Source organism: Doryrhamphus excisus, linkage group LG5, assembly GCF_037039965.1.
Source record: "Doryrhamphus excisus strain RoL-2023G ecotype Guam linkage group LG5, RoL_Dexc_Guam_v1.1, whole genome shotgun sequence".
NCBI classification, from domain to species: Eukaryota; Metazoa; Chordata; class Actinopteri; order Syngnathiformes; family Syngnathidae; genus Doryrhamphus; species Doryrhamphus excisus.
In genome coordinates, this window is record NC_136361.1 from 9676476 (window position 1) to 9697888 (window position 21413).

General features: G+C 42.7%; 1 protein-coding gene across 5 annotated transcripts in view; it reads left to right on the top strand.

Annotated features, from left to right (window-relative positions):
- dgkb (diacylglycerol kinase, beta) overlaps nucleotides 1-21413 on the top strand; it is a 65150-nt gene that overhangs the window by 15258 nt on the left and 28479 nt on the right. For 2 of the 5 annotated variants that reach the window (XM_078790667.1, XM_078790668.1), the window contains 17 exons: nucleotides 1635-1711; nucleotides 3137-3157; nucleotides 3753-3900; nucleotides 5736-5873; nucleotides 7228-7277; nucleotides 9837-9911; nucleotides 10707-10826; nucleotides 11365-11482; nucleotides 12443-12531; nucleotides 12787-12903; nucleotides 13123-13221; nucleotides 13818-13919; nucleotides 15549-15622; nucleotides 16509-16583; nucleotides 18113-18198; nucleotides 18698-18787; nucleotides 19494-19654. In XM_078790667.1, coding sequence (XP_078646793.1) covers nucleotides 1635-1711; nucleotides 3137-3157; nucleotides 3753-3900; nucleotides 5736-5873; nucleotides 7228-7277; nucleotides 9837-9911; nucleotides 10707-10826; nucleotides 11365-11482; nucleotides 12443-12531; nucleotides 12787-12903; nucleotides 13123-13221; nucleotides 13818-13919; nucleotides 15549-15622; nucleotides 16509-16583; nucleotides 18113-18198; nucleotides 18698-18787; nucleotides 19494-19654 — 1640 coding nt within the window. Of the gene's footprint in view, nucleotides 1-1401; nucleotides 1558-1634; nucleotides 1712-3136; nucleotides 3158-3752; nucleotides 3901-5735; nucleotides 5874-7227; nucleotides 7278-9836; nucleotides 9912-10706; nucleotides 10827-11364; nucleotides 11483-12442; nucleotides 12532-12786; nucleotides 12904-13122; nucleotides 13222-13817; nucleotides 13920-15548; nucleotides 15623-16508; nucleotides 16584-18112; nucleotides 18199-18697; nucleotides 18788-19493; nucleotides 19655-21413 lie in introns of those variants that run through there. The other 3 variants (XM_078790670.1, XM_078790671.1, XM_078790669.1) reach the window with 3 other exon arrangements.

A 21413-nucleotide genomic window follows, 5' to 3' on the forward strand; every position in this document is an offset into this window, starting at 1 on the left:
TATTAGCTTAGCCGACCGACTGTCACACACATACGTGGGATTGTGGCTTTGACATGTTTGACATGAGCTGCTGTGAGCCTCCCTCTGTGGAATAAGTTTGGACACCCCGAGCTTAATAGGTGACAGCAGATGTGATATTTAAACCTCTGCTATCATGAGCATCTTCAACCAGATCAGTGGGGTTCTTGTACAGACACAGAGCAACTAGTCCTGGAAGTACAGAAGGACTTGGTTGGAAATTGTGACAAAGCACCAACTCAAGCAATGTTCTTGCTCTCTCTAACACACACACACACACACACACACACACAGTATTAGTCCCTGAGGATTGGTTGAAAACAGGGAATGTTAGAACATGTATAGATTTGACCCTTCAACTCAGCTAATCTGGCTTTTTGCAGACTTTAAATTAATAGAGTTTGACATCTAGAAAAATGACAAGACAATCTAAGGAATGTGAGTGGCAATTTGTTTTTTTTAATGGGACACAGATGTTTCCATTGGTTTCAAACTGACAAATGACTGTGGTACCTCACATTTTGTTGCAGATTACTTCCAAAAGGCCCCACAAAACCCCAAAATGAATGTCTCATGTACATAATGTCCAGTCACCCCAAATGAATGAATGATACAGCGGGCTTCACCCCCTCGTGACAGCTCTCTTAGTTTCCTTCTTTGCCTCTGTTCCGGTTTCCATGCCCTTATTTTGGTAACCACTTCCTTTGTTGTTCCCTTCCGTTTTCCTTGCTCCTGCTCTTTTCACGCACCTGCTTCTAATTTCATCATCCCTATTTAGTTCAGGCGCGTGCTCTTTCTGTTGTGACTTCATTGTGAATTGTCTTTGTGTTTGGTTTGCCTGGTAGTTGCTGTCTGCATTGCTCAAGTGCCATTAAATTCCTTTTACCTGCATTTTGGTCCTGCTCTCTGCATCCTGGGGTCGCATCGCGTGACAGACTGGTTTCTCGTGCACAATGTTGTTGCATTATTCATTCATTCATTCGTTTTCTGCCGCTTATCCTCACAAAGGTTGCGGGGGTATGCTGGAGCCTATCCTAGCTGACTTCAGGCGAGAGCTGACGGCTCATGACTTTTGCACATGTTGCACACAGCCCATTTAGCTTGGAGGTTTGCTGAGTAAGGTTTTAGGATTGTTTTGCTCTAAATGACAAATAAAAACAAATTGAAAAAGTGTAGCCAGAACATAAAAGTGCACACCCCGGGCATGCAGTATTTGGAGTGGGATGTTCCAGCAGGTTCAGGCTGTGGAATATTCTGGCTGCAGCCTGACAATGAGCATCACCGAATGTCCCATTCAACAATGACTTTGTGAGTGTGTGATCACGTGCAACGCAATCATTGCTAACAGGAACATCTGCAGTGTGTTTTTCAAGCCTGACACTCTGCAGTCAGCCCCGCACAATGTGACACAATCACCCCCCTCCATTATGGATCACGTTGCCATGGCGGTCAGGAATGATGACAACCGCGCCGGCAAGAGGCGGTCAAACAAGTTGTGACGATGGTTCAGTGGCGATGAAGTCTCTCTTAATCATACATGTACTGATGGTGCATTCAAAGCCACGCATTGTAGTGCATTCAATGACGTGCTTGTGTGTCTTTGATTTGTTGCTCAGATTCAACCAAGAAGCTGAAGGACGTGCTGCAGGAGTTCCATGGCGATGGCGTGCTGGCAAAGTACAATCCCGAAGAGGTATGTGCAGCCAACCCTCTATTAGGAAACTACAGTCAGGGTTTTCTTTGAAGCTGTGGTGGTGGGCTACATGGGGGGCAGACTGCCGTCGCTGTCTGGTGCCAATGCTGCATCTGCAATTATTATTTCATGACCTATCTTAAATTATTTCTTCAACTTTTTTTCTTCAACCAGCAGAACACGAACCGAAATCTTTGCAAAAATGTTAATTTAATGGCAAAGTTGCTGAGAGTTTTAAATGTCAAGCCTTCTTTTGTTACCTGACCTATTACACCTGACTTACCATGTATGACCTCAAAGAGTAGGCACCGCCTGTACTCCTCGAACCTCGCCTGCCCAAGCAGGAGCGCTCATTGTCGCACACACTTTGTCAGATGCACCGCTGGTGCTGTGATGGTGCTGTGATGGTGTTGTGACGGTGCTGTGATGCTGCTGTGACGGTGCTGTGACGTGCTGTGACGTGCTGTGACGGTGCTGTGACGGTGCTGTGACGGTGCTGTGACGTGCTGTGACGGTGCTGTGATGCTCTTGCCCCAAAAACTTCTGCCTGAGCTTGCCTCATAAACAGCGGCAGAGCTTGGGGGAGGGCAGTGTATGATGCCTACAGCCACGCCCATAAGGAAGCCCACTCATCTCTGACATCACAAAGGAACAGTTTTGCAACGCCCTTTGAAACCGAGCATTTTGAGCCATCCCAAACTTCTTCCGAAAACAGGGCAAACGCAAACCGCCATCTTGCACTGATGTGACATTGTATTATGGTCATGTATAATGATAAATGGAAAAACATTTTTCGACCAGTAATCGGCACATGCGGGGGCGTGAATGCTGAAGTGTGAATATGCAGGGTGTCAGGATTTGACTATTGATTGCTGGACCCGCATTGTGCAGCGACAGAAGCAAGATGCAATTAAAAGGCTTTTTATTAAGCGGATAACAAAAGCAACAGAGGGAAAAGCTCTGTGAAAAAACACAACGGGACATCTTGAACATACGCAGCAGGTAAGGAAGCAGTTTAGGTGACAGCTTAGGTGAGGAGAAGGCAATAAACCACCGCCGGCCATGGCACGCTGGGCTTATCAACCCAACTAATTGCAATCGCCAGCAGCCCTGCAGCGATCCACTGAGGTGATGGATCCTCAGAACACACCCGGCAGGAAGTACACCACAGAAAATAAAAGCACCAGACAGGAAGTCACTGTGGTTGCGTCCCTGGAGAAACTTGCTGCTGCAGCCAAAACCAGCTCCCAGTTGTTGAATGGTCTCCATACGCTCTGCCCAGGCTTGTGCTCCGCCCTGGGGTACTTGGATGCCAACTCCATAGTATTGCTGTAGAATTCAACTACAGTGGAAATTTGTGTTGAGTCGTTATTAAAGTGACTTGTACTGATCCATGCATCTTTAATTCTTCTCTATCTGCAACAGAAACAGGAGATTCTCAGCCAGGTAGGAGTCACTTCCTCCTTTTTCTCTCATCGTGTTTGTGCACTCATTCATTCATTCATTTTCTACTGCATATCCTCACGAGGGTCGTGGGCGTGCTGAAGCCTATCCCAGCTGTCTTGGGGTGAGAGGCGGGGCACACCCTGGATTGGTGGCCAGCCAATCACAGGGCACATATAGACAAACAACCATTCACACTCACATTCATACCTATGGACAATTTGGAGTGGCCAATTAACCTAGCATGTTTTTGGAATGTGGGAGGAAACCGGAGTACCCGGAGAAAAGCCACGCATGCACGGGGAGAACATGCAAACTCCACACATAGATGGCAGAAGGTGGAATTGAACTCGGGTCTCCTTGCTGTGAGGCCTGTGCGCTAACCACTTGGCTGGCGTGCAGCCCGTGTTTGTGCATTTCTATGAAAATACTTTCTAATTCAAGAAGCATTTAAGCAAACTAAGAATACTCCCAAATAGATCCATGCCTCCCACTCTTGACGCCAAAATGTGAAGCCATCAAATATTTAACTCCAAAGAACAAACAACACTTTCTTCCTCCTCCTTAAATACTGCAAGTGTTGTTTGTGTGTCTGCAGGAGATTGACTTTGAGGGATTCAAGGTCTTCATGCAGACCTTCCTGGAGAGTCAACTGCCTGAAGACTTCTGTCAACACCTCTTCATGTCCTTCAGCAACAAAGAGCCCAAACCCAGCCCGTCGTCCTCGGACAAGCCCAGAGTTGCCGGTGAGTCTGTGGAATAAACACTTGCCACGAACACACACTCATTGTGTGATCGACTTCACTCACTTGTGAGCTGCTTTCCAAGGCTACTCTACTTTCCTTTTCACATCTAACCATACTGTACTTTTATTTATTTCCTATTGCGGCTGGGCATTGCTGTACGACTGCATGTATAAAGTAGCAATACCATAATCTATTTGTGGCGGTGGCAGGTGACCTAATGATAACATTTGCATAATTGAAATATTTGCATCAAGTCAGTAAGGAAATCCAGAGAACTGCCAATGGAACATGTTCTGTCACTTCTTTCTGGTATTTTTTAAAATGCAACATGCAACAGCAACATGTGATGCTTATTGACAAGAGCGCTACGTGGCATGTCAGACTCGCCTCAAGTCTCTTTGTTCGATTAGTCCCTTGACGCTTTTTTGAAAAAGTCTATATAGACGGGTCATATTACTTGCTAAATGTAGCGACAGAGTTGCTAAGCTGATTCTCTGGCAGACCAAAGGTGCACTGTAATGTCTTTATGAGCGAGCACCAAATTTATCTGTGGCGGGCCACCACAAATCAGTGATATTGTATGAAATAATTAGACAAATACACATTTATTATTTAAAGGTTAGCCGAAATTGACAGGTAACGTTTTTTTTTCCCTTTGTTGAAATATTATCTGATGCCACAGAGTCACATGTTTGAAGCTTAGCAGTAAATACGGTATGTATATGAACTATTCGTAAACAACACAAGTCCTTGCTTATGGCGGCCGTCAGCCATGTCTTATGGTAACACTTTTATGGGTTCCCAAGTGGCAAATTTATGACTTGAATGCACCATCGATACACAAAACATAGACCAGTGTTTAGCCTAGCATGTTTACATTAGCATGCTTGTGGCAGCTACTTTACCATCTTTAGAGCTTCTTGGCTGTGTTCTTCTAAAACAGGGGTTCCCAAATGGTCCCCACCAGGGATCCACATATTCCACTGGTCATTAAGACCGACTGTTATTGAGTCAATTCATTATTACTGTAACATTTTTAACCAAGTCATTTAAATGTGTATTTTTATTGAATATTATTTTATTAATGTCATTGATTTATTTTTATTATTTCTACAACCTTTTAAAGTCATTTTTATTTGTGTTTGTTTGTATCATTTTTTCACAATTTTTAGTTGTATTTATTTGATATATTTGTTTTGAAATATATTTTATTACATTTTTAGATAGGTCTTCTTTATTTTTCTGTTTTGTGATTATTTTAATATTTATTTGTATTTTGTTACTATTTACATGTGTATTGAAGTATTTATTTATTTGATTGATTGATTTTCTACTTTTATTTAAGTCACATTTTAATTGTTTAATATGGCGTGTCACCTGCGGAAACATGAATAGGTATAATTCCATGTCCAAAGTACATTTTAAGGGAATTTTTTGTTGAGGAAAAGAGGAATATAATGATGAGTACATGCATACAAATAATGCATCCATTAAAATGACTGTAAATGTAAAAAGTACCACAAAATCTGATATTTCATTTGACATCAAGACATGAGTTGTTGGTTTTGTTTGAATATGTTTTTGCATTAATTGAAAACATATAAGACATTGAATAACATATAACATTCCCACCAACAAGCCGGAGACAAAGGCTCGGCTCCATAATTGACCTTTTAATTGTAAAGAGCCTGCCCCTCCCGCTATTGATCCGTCCCTGTGTGCGATGACTGTTGTCAAGCCTCCCAGTGACAGATGACAGACCTTCCGGACACGGCTTTGACCTTTGTTCCCCTCGGGTGCCATAACCCCCCCCAACCCAAACCCCCCCCATGCAGGGCTCAAGCTGATGAAAAGCAACTCCACCCCTCTGAAGATGAGTGCCCTCCCCAGGTTCGAGAGCACGGTGCAGCTCAAAGACATCGTGTGCTACCTGTCCCTCCTGGAAGGAGGACGGCCCGAGGACAAGCTGGAGTGTGAGTGTCCTCCATTCACCTCATCATATTGTATCATATCATATCATATCATATCATATACATATCATATACAGGTATATCCTCATATATGATATGCCAAATCTTAACCGCACTTTCACACCATTTATTCACAGTGTTTATTGTACACCTGCCTTTCCCCCTTCTTGCTCTGATTACTCTCATTTACGTGATAAATAATTTCAGTGACTAAATAATTCATCATTCATGAAGTGAAGGAAGGCAGAAAGTCACCAGTGTTTGTCGGGTGGAGGGCTCCCTCTGCTGGCCGCTCTGACAACTTCACTACTTTTTGGATTGTGTCGTTGACCTGTTTTTTGCTGGCCATTTACCAAGTCTCCATTAAATATAATTATATTGACTAAATGAGCAAAGTGGTCATTTTTTAAATGATTTCATAACAATGAATTGAATATCTGACAAGATAAAGGAATTAGCAATCAAGACACAATTAGTACATTGTGGTGAAGAAAGCTGTTCATTTACTGTGTTATGTATTCATCGTGGCCCTCAGAAGAACTATTGCCGTACGTAAACCGTTTTCACGCTATTCAGGACAAAATCATTGAATTTTTAAAACTGAAGTCATTCATTCATTCATTCATTTTCTACCGCTTTTTCCTCACGAGGGTCGCGGGGGGTGCTGGAGCCTATCCCAGCTGTCTTCAAGCGAGAGGTGGGGTACACCCTGGACTGGTCTAAATCTGAAGTCATTCATTCTTAATAAAATCAAATCTGAATGAACTCAATTCAACCTTTCATTCATTCATTCATTCATTCATTTTCTACCACTTATCCTCACGAGGGGGTGCTGGAGCCTATCCCAGCTGTCTTGGGGCAGGAGGCGGGGTCCACCCTGGACTGGTGGCCAGCCAATCACAGGGCACATATAGACAAACAACCATTCACACTCACATTTTTAAGGATTTGAAGAATAATTTCACATTTTAAGTCATTTATTTCATTGTAATAATTATTTTAATAATATTTGAGTGATATTATATGTGTTGAATTTTGGCACCCAATGAAACCTCTCCATATGAATTTAGTACGTGTCGTTGAATAATTGTTTTCTTTCTGTTTGACGCTCTTTGTGACGTCATCTCCTCGTGATGTCCTTGTCGTTGTTCTCTTCCCGAGACGACCACAGCGACCTTGTGATTTTTAGTCTCCATGGTGATCCGTACGTGCGTGGTTGGCTCACACAAAAAACACATTTTGAAGCTTGTCGGCTGAATGGATAAATGTTATGCAACTTTTCAAGGTTGCCAGTGGAATCACATGATGTTTCACTCGAGGTTAATGTTTGTCCTTTTTCTATTTCTTGTCTCCACAGTCATGTTTCGTCTCTATGACACCGATGGGAACGGCTCTTTGGACAGCTCGGTACGGTACACCTACTAATTTATTTATAGTCTCTCTTTTCTTTTTTGGAAGTCATGCTGTTAATAGTAAGTGATATCTTAAATGAGTGTCCAAATGTTTTCCAGTGAGGGCAATATATATTTGTTATAAAAAGTGTATTATTCATATCAACTTTACTCTCTGCTATTTTTTGTGCCACATTTATGCTTGTTGTTTTTTTAAATTGTCCAAATATAAACTTTTGGGGGTCATATTTTGACTTTATTCACATAGTATAACTTTTTCCCCACCATAATTGTCTAAAAATGACAACTTTATCTTTTTTTTTTTGTTTTGTTTCTCTGGATATTATGACTTAAAATAAGCAGCTTTTGTTATTTAATATTTCAACACTCTGCTAGTAAAATTACATTATTTTTTATTTATTCTTGTAAAATTGCCACTTTTTTCTTGTTGTTAATATTTGGACTATATTGTTGTAAATTACAGCTGTTTTTTTCATTTATTTAAACTTTTTGTACATTTTCTTTTCATTATTATATATTTATTCCCATCTTGATTAGATCAACTTCACTCTTCAACTCCCCATTTTACTGTTTACATTGTTTACTATTGTTTATTTTCCAAAAATCTCAACTTTCTTCTTAGATAATCTTTGTAAATTGTATCTTTGTCATATCCATCCGTCCATCCACGACTTTATTCCCACAATAGTAAAACCCTTTACCCAATCTAATTTTAAAAAAATGACAACTTGTTTGTTTCTCATAAACTTTTTGCAATTTTCATTCCCAATCCTTATGTGAAACATGAACACATATTTCTTTCCTTTTTCTATGCATTATAATGCAAGAAAAATAGTTAATATGAGCTAGCTAACAATGCACATCTTTGGGGCACACTAATTTCGACAATGAAGCTATGAACTATGAACTCTAACAACATTGCATGGTTTGATATCCATGCTGTGATCATGCATTAACACATACACTGATGATAACATGGAACAGTTGCAGTATCTTGCCATATTTTCACGATTTAAAACATTACTGAAAATTATTTCCTCGTGCATCACAATGCGCATAAACTTATTAGTTTATTAGCTAATTCAAGTTCCGTCAACAGCAGCAGCATAGATACAACAACACACTTACGATGTCCGCTCATTGGGATGGCTGTGTCTTCCAACACAGGACGTGTGCTTCAGTCCTCAGGTAAAAAATGCTGACGGCAAACGAGCATCTTGTTGAGTCTGAGTTGCGATATTAAAATCTAAGTATCCATCTGTGAATGATGCTGACATGAACAGCTAGCAAGGCGCCAGATAAAAATAGCTTATCATGTTAGCTACTATAATAATAATATCTCTGCATCTTGGTTAATCTAGACGTCTGTTATGTAAATGGACAGTGAGGATTATTTTGGTAGGGCTTTAGCGTCAAAATAGGAATTTCCCATGACGTCCATTGTTAGTCAGCTCACATTAACTTGTGTTCTTGTGTTGCGATATGCAGGAAAGGGAAAGAAAAATGTGTTCATGTTTCATATAAGGATTGTAAATGATGGACAAAATTCCAAAATATGTGCAGTTCCCCTTAAAAAGTACCAAATCTATTGGAGAGACGTTGGGTGACTCTGATGTGGACTAAAGCGTGTGTGGACTAAAAGCACTCACAAACGGATCCGCCTTGTTTGTGACATTGAAACAACAACCAAAGGAAGTGAATTTCTACTTCTAAATGTATTTGTCTCATGTTTCTTCATCTCTTTTGCTCATCTGTCATGAATAATGACGCAAATTTGAAGATTGCAGTAAATAGTAACACTTTCATACACACTTTCATAGCTTTCCATCGTTAAAAATGGATGCTCGGTTCTAATGTGTGACGCCACTCGCTACGAAACAGAAAAAACATGCACTCTCATGTAGTAGCGAGTAGAAGCGGATAAATGGAAGGCTTGCAGAAGAAATGGTGGTGGGTGGATGCATCCCATTATCAGCCCATGTCATGGAGGGGGGAGACTGATCAGAGGGGGGAGAAGCAGCAACAGAAAGTTGAAATGTACGCATACAATGTACTTTTCCAACGTGTGAGGAATCTTCATCCAATGTGATTACGAATCTTGCCGTCACGTCTTCATAGTAACGGAAGAATGGGAAGGCAACCACTGTCATTAAAGCCTAAATCAGCGTCTGAGCTCCTCCCACTCCTCCTCCTGTGAGGTTCCCAGCCTGTTATTATCATCCCCTCACATTTAGCAACATCAGCCTGTAAGGCTGCAGTGCACTGCAAGATAAGTACTGTCTTTATATGTATTATTAGAGTGTGTGTGTGTGTGTGTCTTTATATACACTACTCACGCGGTTATTTACTGCTTTGGGGTGACATTTTAGGATTGAAGCTAGAAAACATTGACACAGCAGAACAGGAAGTTGAAAAAGTACTGAAACACTGAACATGTCCATTCTACACTTCACACAAGGTCAAATGAACCTGACCTGACCTGACCTGACCTGGAAAAGGTTAAACAGCTTTTTGATCTGCATTCTGAATGTAAAACTTTTTGTGATGACTGCAGGAGCTGGAGCACATCATCTCCCAAATGATGCACGTGGCCGAGTACCTGGAATGGGACGTGACCGAGCTCAAACCCGTAAGAACCCAAACCTCACACCCTAGTTTAAAACAAATTCCTTTCTATACAAACACACAACTATTATTTGATATTTTTTATTTTAAAAAATGTGCATGTGTCCACCCTCTCTGTGTGGAGTTTGCATGTTCTCCCCGTGCATCCGTGGGTTTTCTCCGGGTACTCCGGTTTCCTCCCACATTCCAAAAACATGCTAGGTTAATTGGCCACTCCAAATTGTCCATAGGTATGAATGTGAGTGTGAATGGTTGTTTGTCTTTATGTGCCCTGTGATTGGCTGGCCACCAGTCCAGGGTGTACCCCGCCTCTCGCCCAAAGACAGCTGGGATAGGCTCCAGCACCCCCGCGACCCTTGTGAGGAAAAAGCGGCAGAAAATAAATGAATGAATGAATGTGCATGTGTATTATTTTTGATTTAAAAAAAAACAGGGACCAAAGGCCTCACTATACCAACCACCTGTTATTCCAATGGTTTTAATTTGGAAAGGATATATGCATTTCATTGCATTTAATTAAAATCCAAATAAAACAGGGACATTTGGTACAGTGATCAGTAATACATTTCCTATACAAACTCGCAGCTTTTTAAATTACAATGGATAATTTCATTTTATTTTATTTTATTGACATGCTCAATCGTTTAGTTGTTATTAATTTTTTTGTTATTTTTTATTACACACATTTTCAAAAATGTTTAAATGCCGTTTTATTTTTCCAAATGATTTGAGCCACGGGACATCAAAAGTTCAGATGACCAGGTGCATGTTTCTCATACCTTCTTCTTTGTCTTGCTAGATCCTGCAGGAAATGATGCAGGAAATCGACTACGACCACGATGGCACGGTCTCCCTGGAGGAGTGGATCCAAGGCGGCATGACCACCATCCCACTACTGGTTCTGTTGGGTCTGGAGACGGTGAGTGCACAAAGGCTTTTACCGATTTACTCTACTTTCCTTCTCAATTTGTGGACATGTAGCTTTTTTTTAGTCCAGCGTATGCTTGAAGTGGAGCAGCCATGTGTAGTTTATACCGTGTCCACTAGGTGGAAGCATTTAACCAACTTCAGTGGCAATCTACCACTTTTTGTTCATCAGTCTGCATGTAGTTGTTTATTTGTGAGCAGCTTACCGTATATACTGTACTTCTTATGCATTAACATGATTTGAAAAGTCATTATAACATCAGCATTTATGGTATCAATGAAACATGTTTAGTAGCTCACTACATATGTATATTTAATTCTTTTTTCCTGGTTACAGGGTCATAAAACATTGACAATATTCACAATATTCTGTGAGTTTTCTGTAAAGGTGCCCCTAATTGCATTTAGACAGCTGCATATCAGCAACTGAAGTGTAAAAACAAACTGATGAGGCGCAGCATCTTAAACAAATACGCCACAGCACGGTCCATTATTGGCTCGCTGTTTGTCTGCTTTTTTACTGCGTGCAGAACGTGAAAGACGACGGGCAGCACGTGTGGCGGCTGAAGCACTTCAACAAGCCGGCCTACTGTAACCTTTGTCTCAACATGCTCATTGGCCTCGGCAAGCAGGGTCTCTGCTGCTCTTGTGAGTCTTCGCGCACACGCATGCACACGCACGCACACACACACACACACACACACACATATATATCACTGGCCACATTGTGGTTTCCACTTAAATGGTAGAATGATAAGATGATGTCCACTTTACAATATTGACACTGTGTACTGTAAATATTTCTTTTTACTCACTGCCACCTTATTTACACACGGATACTGTCCTGAGCTTGTACACACATGCAGCATCACCACTGACTAGAAATACAACTCATTTTGTGCCTCTGTGAATGTTTTTCATGTCAGAATAATTGGATTCAATTATCATACATCATTATAATTAATAACTGAAACTCCTTTTTAAACCAAACCACTAATATTGTTCCTGTTTTCGGTTGTAGTATATTTAGTCATCCCGAATGTTTAGGATTTAAGGTTTCACAATTAAAAAAATCAGATGAGATGCTTTTCACTATGATGAACGAAATGCGGACCAACAAGTTCAATGTGGTATTATTATTACTAAATATTGGGATGCTGGGTTATTTTTTTCAAATAATTGGTAAATATTCATTCATTCATTCTCTCTATCATAATACAATATGTGCTGCCAGAGCTAGCACTAAAATAATTATTCTGAAATCATTTTGGGGATAGTATAATAATTAGTTTGAAATGTTTTGCCGCCCAATTCATTGTATTGTTTTGATGACGAATAGTCATCAATTTGCATTTCAAAATGCAGACTATTCCAAATGTTTGTAACTGGTGTGGGATAGTGCCTAACGAAATGCTAAGAATTGTTCTGTATATGTATGCAAAATACAGCAGTGGGGCTAAAAACAAATTATTTTGAGGAAATAAAACACCTCTAACACTCTTCACACACTCTTTTGTCGCATTCACAACCACGTCACTCTCACACACTTGAAAGTGTAACCAAGTCAGCCTTTTTTCATCATTGGTGTCCTTGTGTTGTCTTCTCCAGTCTGCAAGTACACGGTCCACGAGCGCTGCGTGGCCCGCGCGCCGCCATCCTGCATCAAAACCTACGTCAAGTCCAAGAAAAACACAGAGGTGCGTCCAATTGGAGTGCGGCCCACTTGTGGGCACGCTTGCATTTTCCACGGCGGCTCAGGACAAGTGCCCCCTCCGAGCAACACCCCTCGGTGGAGCCCGCAGCACTCGAGCGCTGCTCAGCATCGCTGATTAGCAGGCCAGAGTGGCCGTTTGTCGCTCTTTCGTACTTCTTTTAATTGTTGTTTTTCTTTTCTTTTCTCACGTCTTCCAACTCCTCCCTCCCTCCCCCCTTCCTTGCTGCTCCCTCTGCAGGTAATGCACCATTTCTGGGTGGAAGGGAACTGTCCCACTAAGTGTGACAAGTGTCACAAAACCATTAAGTGTTACCAGGGTCTGACTGGCCTCCACTGTGTGTGGTGTCAAATCACGGTGAGGACAAGAGGACACCTTGTTGTTGTTCATGTCCCGCTGCTTCTCGTTTAGACTTTGCTTTTTGAAAGAAATGTCATTTATTTACACCTCACATCACCAATTTACACTCGCACAAGGCGACGCGTTTGGTGAAAATATGCAAATGAGTTGAAAACGTACACATGTTTCTTGTGCTTGAAGGAGTAGCAACAACATTAATTGTGGCACCTTCTGCAGCTCCATAACAAGTGTGCCTCCCACATGAAGCCCGAGTGTGACTGCGGACCTCTGAGGGATCACATCCTGCCTCCCAACTCCATCTGCCCCATCGTGCTGGTGAGTGACACCAGCTTGTGTCTGTCATCTTTGTCTCAGTCAGCTCAGACTCTTCATTAGGTACACCTGCACCATCTCACACTTTTGTGGCTTTATGTAATGTACGACTCTCAGTATGATGATGCAATCTATTGCTGATGGATTTGGATGTTTTTGTTACCTTATTTAGTGTAAAAATCTTACAAACAACTCTCAGTATGATAATGAAGAAATATACCTTATAAACATATTGTTGCATCCAAAGGTAGAATCATTAAATACAGCAATATATCAGATCAAATTAGGGCCCGAGAACTGAGCGATGACTGCAAAGTTTATGATTTTTTTTACCCACATTTCCTTGCATTTTTAGGGCCTTAACTTGCATGAAAACTCACCAGAGTTTTCAAATGCAGTATGTCCGGTGAACAATTTTATTGTTCTGACCAGACCCTCTGACTTGTGAGGATAAGCGGTAGAAAATGAATGAATGAATGAATGAATGAATGAATGGTTCAATCAGTTCCTCGTATAATCCACATTCATCAAGTTTGACAGTGTCAAGTTACCCGGAAAACCCCAGACTAATTTATGGATTTTTTTGTCATTATTTTCAGGAACGACAGTCGACGCTGAGGAAGGACTCGAGGTGCAGCCAGTCAAGCCGAGGGAAGGTGCAGAGAGCCAACTCTGTCACGGTGGATGGCCAGGGCCTGCAGGTCTGATCCAGGAGTGGATTGTGTAGTGGATGAATTGTCCAGTGAGCATACGCAATTGTGTGTGTGTGGATGCTAGCATGTCGTGTGACGCTGATGTCCATGTCTATGGGGCTCCTGGGGGCCCGCCGAGGCTCACACCGTACGGCCCGCCCACTCCATCCTCTCTGATATCTTGTCCGCCATTACACCGTCTGTGGCGACGACTCGTCTCGAGCAGCGTCTGGCAGAGACGCGTGATGAATCATATCCCGGCCACATCCGTCTCTGCCCCGCGCCGGCTAACCAGCGTAATAATCAAGATTATTATTTATAATTACAGGAAGTAATGGATCACTCTGGGCTGGACAGGGAGCTCGTTAATTCCCCCCTCGGCCTGCTGGGTTAGCAGACAGGGGGAGTTAAGCGCTTCGTCTGTGTCAAGGGGCGGTGGGGTGGGCGGGGGTTTGATGGCAGAAGCCAAGGCCCGCTGAAACGTGGGCCTGGCGGATTAGAGCTTGTTTGGGTTGGCACTTTTCGAGCTCAGCCCGCGGAGCTTCGGGCTGCTCTGAGACACCGTGAAGTTCTCCCCGACGTCACAGCAGACAAAACGGCTGCCAATGAAGACATGGTCGCTAACGAGTATTGAGACTATTGATCTTTCCTCTTGTAATGTTGCTCAATTACAAGTTTACAATGACACATTTGTAAATGAACATCAACATTTACATTGTTTGTTTTTGTTGGTTTACTAGCATTTCTCGCTGTTTTTGATGACATTTTTTCCTCATAGATGTCATTCAAAAGACAGTGGAGCTCACCGTATTATTGGTACATAATAAAAAATTGGAGGATGCCCAGGGTGTTACCTTGTGGTCATGTGCACGCTTGTGCATTCAGATTAGTTCTACTTTTTTATAGGCCTGTGGCACTTTGTACAAATAAAATTAAAGAAAACAAAATAGCAAAAATTGGGAACGATATGAGCAAACTGAACAAACAAAAAAACAAAAGGCTTGAAGGCTAATTAAAATTAAAATTTATTTTTTTTGTTTTTGTCTCGAAATATACAGTAAAAATGTATCCTTTTTATGAACTCAACGTTGGATGGTCTGTCCTGTCCTGTCTTAAGGATTAAAACTTGAAAAGTTTCACCATACAATTAAATTCCTCCTGTGCTGTCCACAATGAATGCCCATCATGTAGTAAAATAGGAATATTATGAAAAGTCAATAAAAAGTAGGTAAATATTCAGTCGAGAAGGCAGTACTATAAGGTAACAAAAATAGATGACAGTGGAGGGACGTCATAGCACTGCCACTACATAATAATCAATCAATCAATCAGATGTCTCCCTATGTGGCTCACAGCCACTACGGGCCACTTGTATTGCCTTAGGAAGTTACTATGATATGCTGCAATGAAACATCCAGTCATTTCCAACTTTACACAATGACTAGTAGTCCTGTTTGTGAGCAACATGAGAATGTGCACGATTGGATTTCAGCACAAACTTGCACTACAGTTTGCCGCCGCCGCTGTTCCGACGTGCACGTGCTGGAACGTTTGAGGGATGCGCTTTGAAAGCGAATTCCCGCAAAGCTTCCTGCAGTCTCCCAACACTGACGTTTTGTTTTGACATCTCCCGTTCAGATCACAACAATAGAGGGCACTCATCCTCTGCTGGTGTTTGTCAATCCGAAGAGCGGCGGGAAGCAGGGAGAGAGGTGAGTACACACACACACACACACACACACAGAGTCTCAACAGGCACCCCCAAAATCCTGCCTGTAAACCACACTTACCTCTGTATGGCCTTTGGGGGCCTTTGGCGGTCTTTGGCGGCCTTTGGCGGCCTTTGGCGGCCGAGCACCGCTGGCGTACTCAGGCAACCATAAACAGAATAACATTTTAGTAAAGTCAGGAGGGTCTACCTGCACCCTGCAATCATTGTCAACCTCCCTTCTCCCGGCCTTCAATCCTTCCTTGCCGCCCGAGCCCTCTGTGTAACTGCAGGCTAATTGGGTTATTACTGAAACATCATCACTCCCTCCTTTTATTACGCCGACCCCCATTTGTTTAAATTATGAGATCAAAATACGACTTCAGCCAGTTGATATAATGAAAATGGAATTCAAATGAATTAGTCTTTCTAATGGCTTCTCCTCAAGGGGCTGTGTGCCGCCGCCCTTGGCCAGTCACGCTCTGATTGGACACCGGCACTGACAGGTGTTTGACACGTGTGCCTTATTTGGTCAGAGCCTTCTCCATCGCTGCCCCCACCCTCTGGAACTCTTTGCCCCATTCACTCCGTGCTTGCCCTGACCTTCCCACCTTTAAAAAACAACTCAAAACCCACCTCTTTAAATCTGTTTTTAATGTCTAACCTTTTATATCTGACTGCTGTGCCCCGCCCCGCTTTTACTCATGTTTTAACTGTACTCATGTTTTTACTCATGTACCAATGAATGTTGTATTTTGGTGTGTCTTTTATTCTGTTTACTTGTTTTATTCAACTTCATTCTTTTGTAAAGTGTCTTTGAGTATCTTGAAAAGCGCTATACAAATAAAATGTATTATTATTATTATTATTATTATGTAATGTCTTTGCAGGATCTACAGGAAGTTCCAGTATCTCCTGAACCCGAGGCAAGTGTACAACCTGGCCAAGAATGGACCCATGCCGGGGTACGTACCGCATGTCAGTCAACCCTCCGTCAAGGCAGAATAGGGCTCCCCATTGCCATATTGGGGCCCTAAACAGAGAAAGAATATAAATGATTGAAAAACTGGTACTATCAGTCCCTCGATATTATCCTTATATTATAAACATATACATGAGTGGTAGTTTTAGAGGGTTTTCATCCACGTCGCTCAACAAACTAAAGCTTGAACTAAAGCAGGAAAAGGCCCCAAATGTCCCTTCATTTAGCTACATTTAGCATTTAAACTTCAAAATAAGAATGCAGAAGAAGGACTCACTTCAAATCACGTCTTCTTATTGTGATTTGTTTACAAAAGCAGTGATATTGTGCATGGTTCATGATTAACAAGCAACATCACATGCAGGACAGGCCTTCAGTGCTTACACTTAAAGGCCGATGACGAACACCTGATGAAGGCAGGCGGAACACTCGCCGTAGCGCATGTGATCACGCATACAGACGAGGAGCTCGCCCCGTGACGCGGACAGCGTCGCGTTTTTCAGACGTCTGCCATGAAGGCGACCAACGCTTCATTTACATGCGGCGGGTTGCACTCGCTCGGCCGCGGGTGCCTGCCGCCGGCGTGCTGCCGCGTTGTTTGGCTTCCATTAGAAGTGAGGACCGTGTCCGGGCGCCTTTATGAGAAACATTCACACGGCGGCACACGCCAGATGCTAACGAGCCGCCGCCTCAAAGTTTGTGAGGCGTGTCCCTCCACAGAAAATTCCACATGGCTTCCTTGTTAATATTTTGTCAAGCACGTTACAGAAGTGGACACTGCAGGCCACGCACACACGCTGCTGTTGTCAATGACCTCCTCGGCTAATGCTAGAAGAGCAAATGAAGTGTTTATTTCTTGCTCTTTAAATGGACCCAAAGTTGCCTTTCATGTCAGCGGCCGTCTGTTTGCCCCCTAATGCGGTTTGCCCGTCCCAGGCGGGGTGTAATTGAGCGAGTCATTTAGCCGCCATGCGGGGCGCGCAGGCCGCCTCATTCAGTTAGGGCTTCGTTATTGTGAAGGAACGGAAGAAGTTGGACTGAACATTGGCCGTTGTGATCCGATTAGGCCTCTGCCAGGTGGCCTCGCTCACTGGATGAGTGATTGGCAATTTTATTATTATTAGAAGGGGGTGGTGACTTTCTGATTTTTTTCAGACCAAGTCATATGTGACACTGACCATGGATCTGCTCTCAAAATGTGCATACGCTTTTTCAATGATCTTATAAGCATGAATAAAGACACTGAAAGATGTTTCTCAAACCCTCCCTGACACTGTTTGACAATCACTGACCTGACATAAGGGCATTCATAACTTTGCATAATATGCAGTAATTCATAAATCATGCTGTTTTGTCGGGCTCTAATATTTATCCACCGATCACCGTTGTTTATTGTAGTCCATGAATCAGGAAGGCGTCTACCACTAACATTCATTGGTCTGCCTTGGTGGAGGTCATTCTTTCTCCTTAAGGACATCTGCAAAGTGCAAGATCTGCTCTCTTTTCTTGTAGATTGAATTTCTTCCGAGACGTTCCTGATTTCCGGGTGCTGGCGTGCGGTGGGGACGGCACAGTGGGCTGGATCCTGGACTTTATTGGTACGGAATCCATCTGCTGTTTCCACTGAATTAATAGTCTGGCTACCCTGCGTTTTGTTGACCAGTCTAGTTGAAATACTCCATTTTTCAGGGGAATGGTGGTCAAGATGTTTTATTGCCAACAAACAGACTTTATGGCGTGTGTGCAAATACGTCAATTACGTCCGAGCGTCTGTGTTCAGGGGAGGTAAAATGGGCTGATTACAGACACTGGAAACGACATATTAGTCATCATTTGACGATTGGAAATAAAATATATATAAACATCTTTATCTGGCCTTGAAGACATCTTCACCCAAAAAATTGCCTCCATTTTTATCAATCAAAACAAGAAGAGGTAATAAGAGGTAATAGCTGTCAGGCTGAACGTGCGTCTAGAAATAGACTGCAGCGTCCGTGTGGTTAAGTAGCAGCACCGCGCGGCTGGGAAATGGATTTCTTTTGCTCTCGTTTGCTGTCTTTGCTCATCCATGTTGGAACGTTATGCCCTTTTCTCCAGACAAGGCCAACCTGGACCGCGACCCCCCTGTGTGTGTGCTTCCCCTCGGCACAGGAAATGACCTAGCACGATGCCTGCGCTGGGGAGGAGGTACTGGAAAAGTCCCACCTAAAGTAGCTGAATCTGTGCTCTTATTGGTCAGCATGTTCTCCATCCATGTAGCGGGCAAAACAACATCACTACCGATTTTCAAACAATATCACACCCAAGATGAAAATCAAAGGTCAAATCCTTGTGTTGTGTTGCCCATTTTAGCCTTATATTCTATCTGGCAAAATTCAGTCAAAGCAAGAACCTTCTCCAAGTTATTAGCAATCAAAGCAAGAACCTTCTCCAAGTTATTAGCAATCAAAGCAAGAACCTTCTCCAAGTTATTAGCAATCAAAGTAAGAAACCTATTGAACTTTGAGGGTATTTGACCCAAACTAACACTGGCAATTGAGGCTAAAGGCCTTGTTCATTCACTTGTCTGCCAGCTATATGACTCAACCAGTATTCAACCTGGCAGGCGTGTTATTCATAAAAGCAAGAACCCATTGATTGTCAGGGATGGTGAAATCAAAGGTCAAATCCCTGCGTTTGGTCGCCAATTTTAGTCCTATTTTCTGTCAACACAACAATCCTCCCCACATTGTTATTCGTTTTTAGAGGTCATATAACCCAAGGTGGGTGTTAAAAAGTGAAATTACGCATGATTTTGTTTCGAATTCCAGCAGTTCTAACAGTAAATGTTGCTAATAGTCAGTGTGTTTGTCAAACTTGTACGTATGATTACTAATATTCTCTCTCCCTCGAGGCTACGAGGGCGAGAGCCTGCTCAAGATTCTGCGGGATATCGAGAACAGCAGCGAGGTGATGCTGGACCGCTGGAAGATCGACGTGACGTCCACCGACAAGGACGAGCGAGGCGACCCGGTGCCGTACAGCATTGTCAACAATTATTTCTCCATCGGCGTGGTGAGCAGATCCATTAGCACCGCATCAGTCAAAAACACGCAAATATGTCCCTAACTAACGACACTCGTGTCAGTCATTAGGGATAAATGTCAGGGGTGGAAATATGCTCGTTGACATTTGCAGGTGGCAGAAGAGGGGCCGTACTTGGCGCTGTGGGATTGGAAAGAATTGCATTTGGGTCTCTAATGACCTTGTCAGAGCAGATTAGAACGCTGCTCTTGTTAACATTGTCACAGAGCAACACATCACTTCACAGTACAGTACTTTGTGTGTATTTTCATGGCGCTTGTTACTTTTAGGGCTTTAAAACTACATAAGACTACAAATGCAAAACCACCTCCATATTTGAGGTGATTCATTGGAAACAGAGTGGAAAAAAAAACACATTGTATATCATATCAAATATTCATTCCTTCATTCATTTTCTGCCGCTTATCCTCACGAGGGTCGGGGGTGCTGGAGCCTATCCCAGCTGTCTTTGGGCGAGAGGCGGGGTACACAAATATACAAAATTGGAATATTTGTAGACGTAGTAGTACTGCCATAGTACTGTACTGCCGTGTTTGCAGGATTAGCAGGCAGCAGGCGTGATGATGACTAATGAAGTTGTTTGTGGGGGATTAAGAGGACTTTGAGCTCTCTATGGATTTGAGTGTAATATAGTATTTTCTGACACATTTTGCAGTTTTTTTTCCGTTTGGAGGAGGAGGTGAAGGGGGGCGGGCTACAGTAAAGATTAGGCGACAAGTCAGGCTAATAATTAGCTCAGAGATTATGCTGATGGAGAGTAGATTGTTTCTGTAATGACATGGCCCAAATCAAAAGATCAGCAGTTGTAACGATGAACGATGTGCATTCATCACTTGTAGAAAAGTAGCAATCCTGGAAGTACAAAGACACTTTTTTGTGATTTCTGATGACACTGTTAGTCGCCGACATAGTAACAGCGCTGGTAGAGGAGATAAGGATGTAGCGTTTACCAATTCACCATAACCTTGTGCCACAAAGCGCTTGGATGGAGAATTGATGGTGCCATCCCTTGGGGAGGATGTGGAAGTGACGTGAAGTGTAATGATCTCAATCAGGACCAGGGTGAGAGACAGAACTAATCATGGCGTACACTCGGCTAGCATAATGCAGTCAGTCGGCCTAATGACCGCCGCACTCCTCACGCGGCCATTACTCTCCCCTGCCGTGAAAGGCACATCAAACCGCTGGGGCCCCGACCCTAATTGGACTTAAAACTTTGAGCTATGAGAGGACATTACACATGTCCCGCATTAATTCGCCTGACACATTTTTACATTGGTAATTATTGGAGGGTGGCGCGCAGGGGAAGGAGCAGGTGACCGTGTGGCGGATGGACGAGGGAGACGGAACATGTCTTCCTTGTTGTTACTGCCGCATCTTGGAATTCTGTTGAAGGTTTCTTGCTTGGAGGACGTTTTCCTTGCCTCTTTTCACCAAGGTACGAGGAGCTTCTCCATGTGTTAGTGCCTTGAGATGATTGGCAACATCCATCCATCTATCCAGTTTCTAGACTGCTTTTCTACAATAGGTGAGCTGGTGAGCTGGAGCCTATCCCAGCTGACTGAGTGAATCACAGCAGTGCAGTTTGAATTTGAGGTTGTGCAAAGTAACACAGTGTGCCAGCACAAATCTAGTTTAATGAACATTTCAGGAACCCGAAACGTCTTAAAAAATAAAAAACAAACAACTCCTTCAGAATAAGAGTGCAAGATTAAAGGGTAACTGTTGT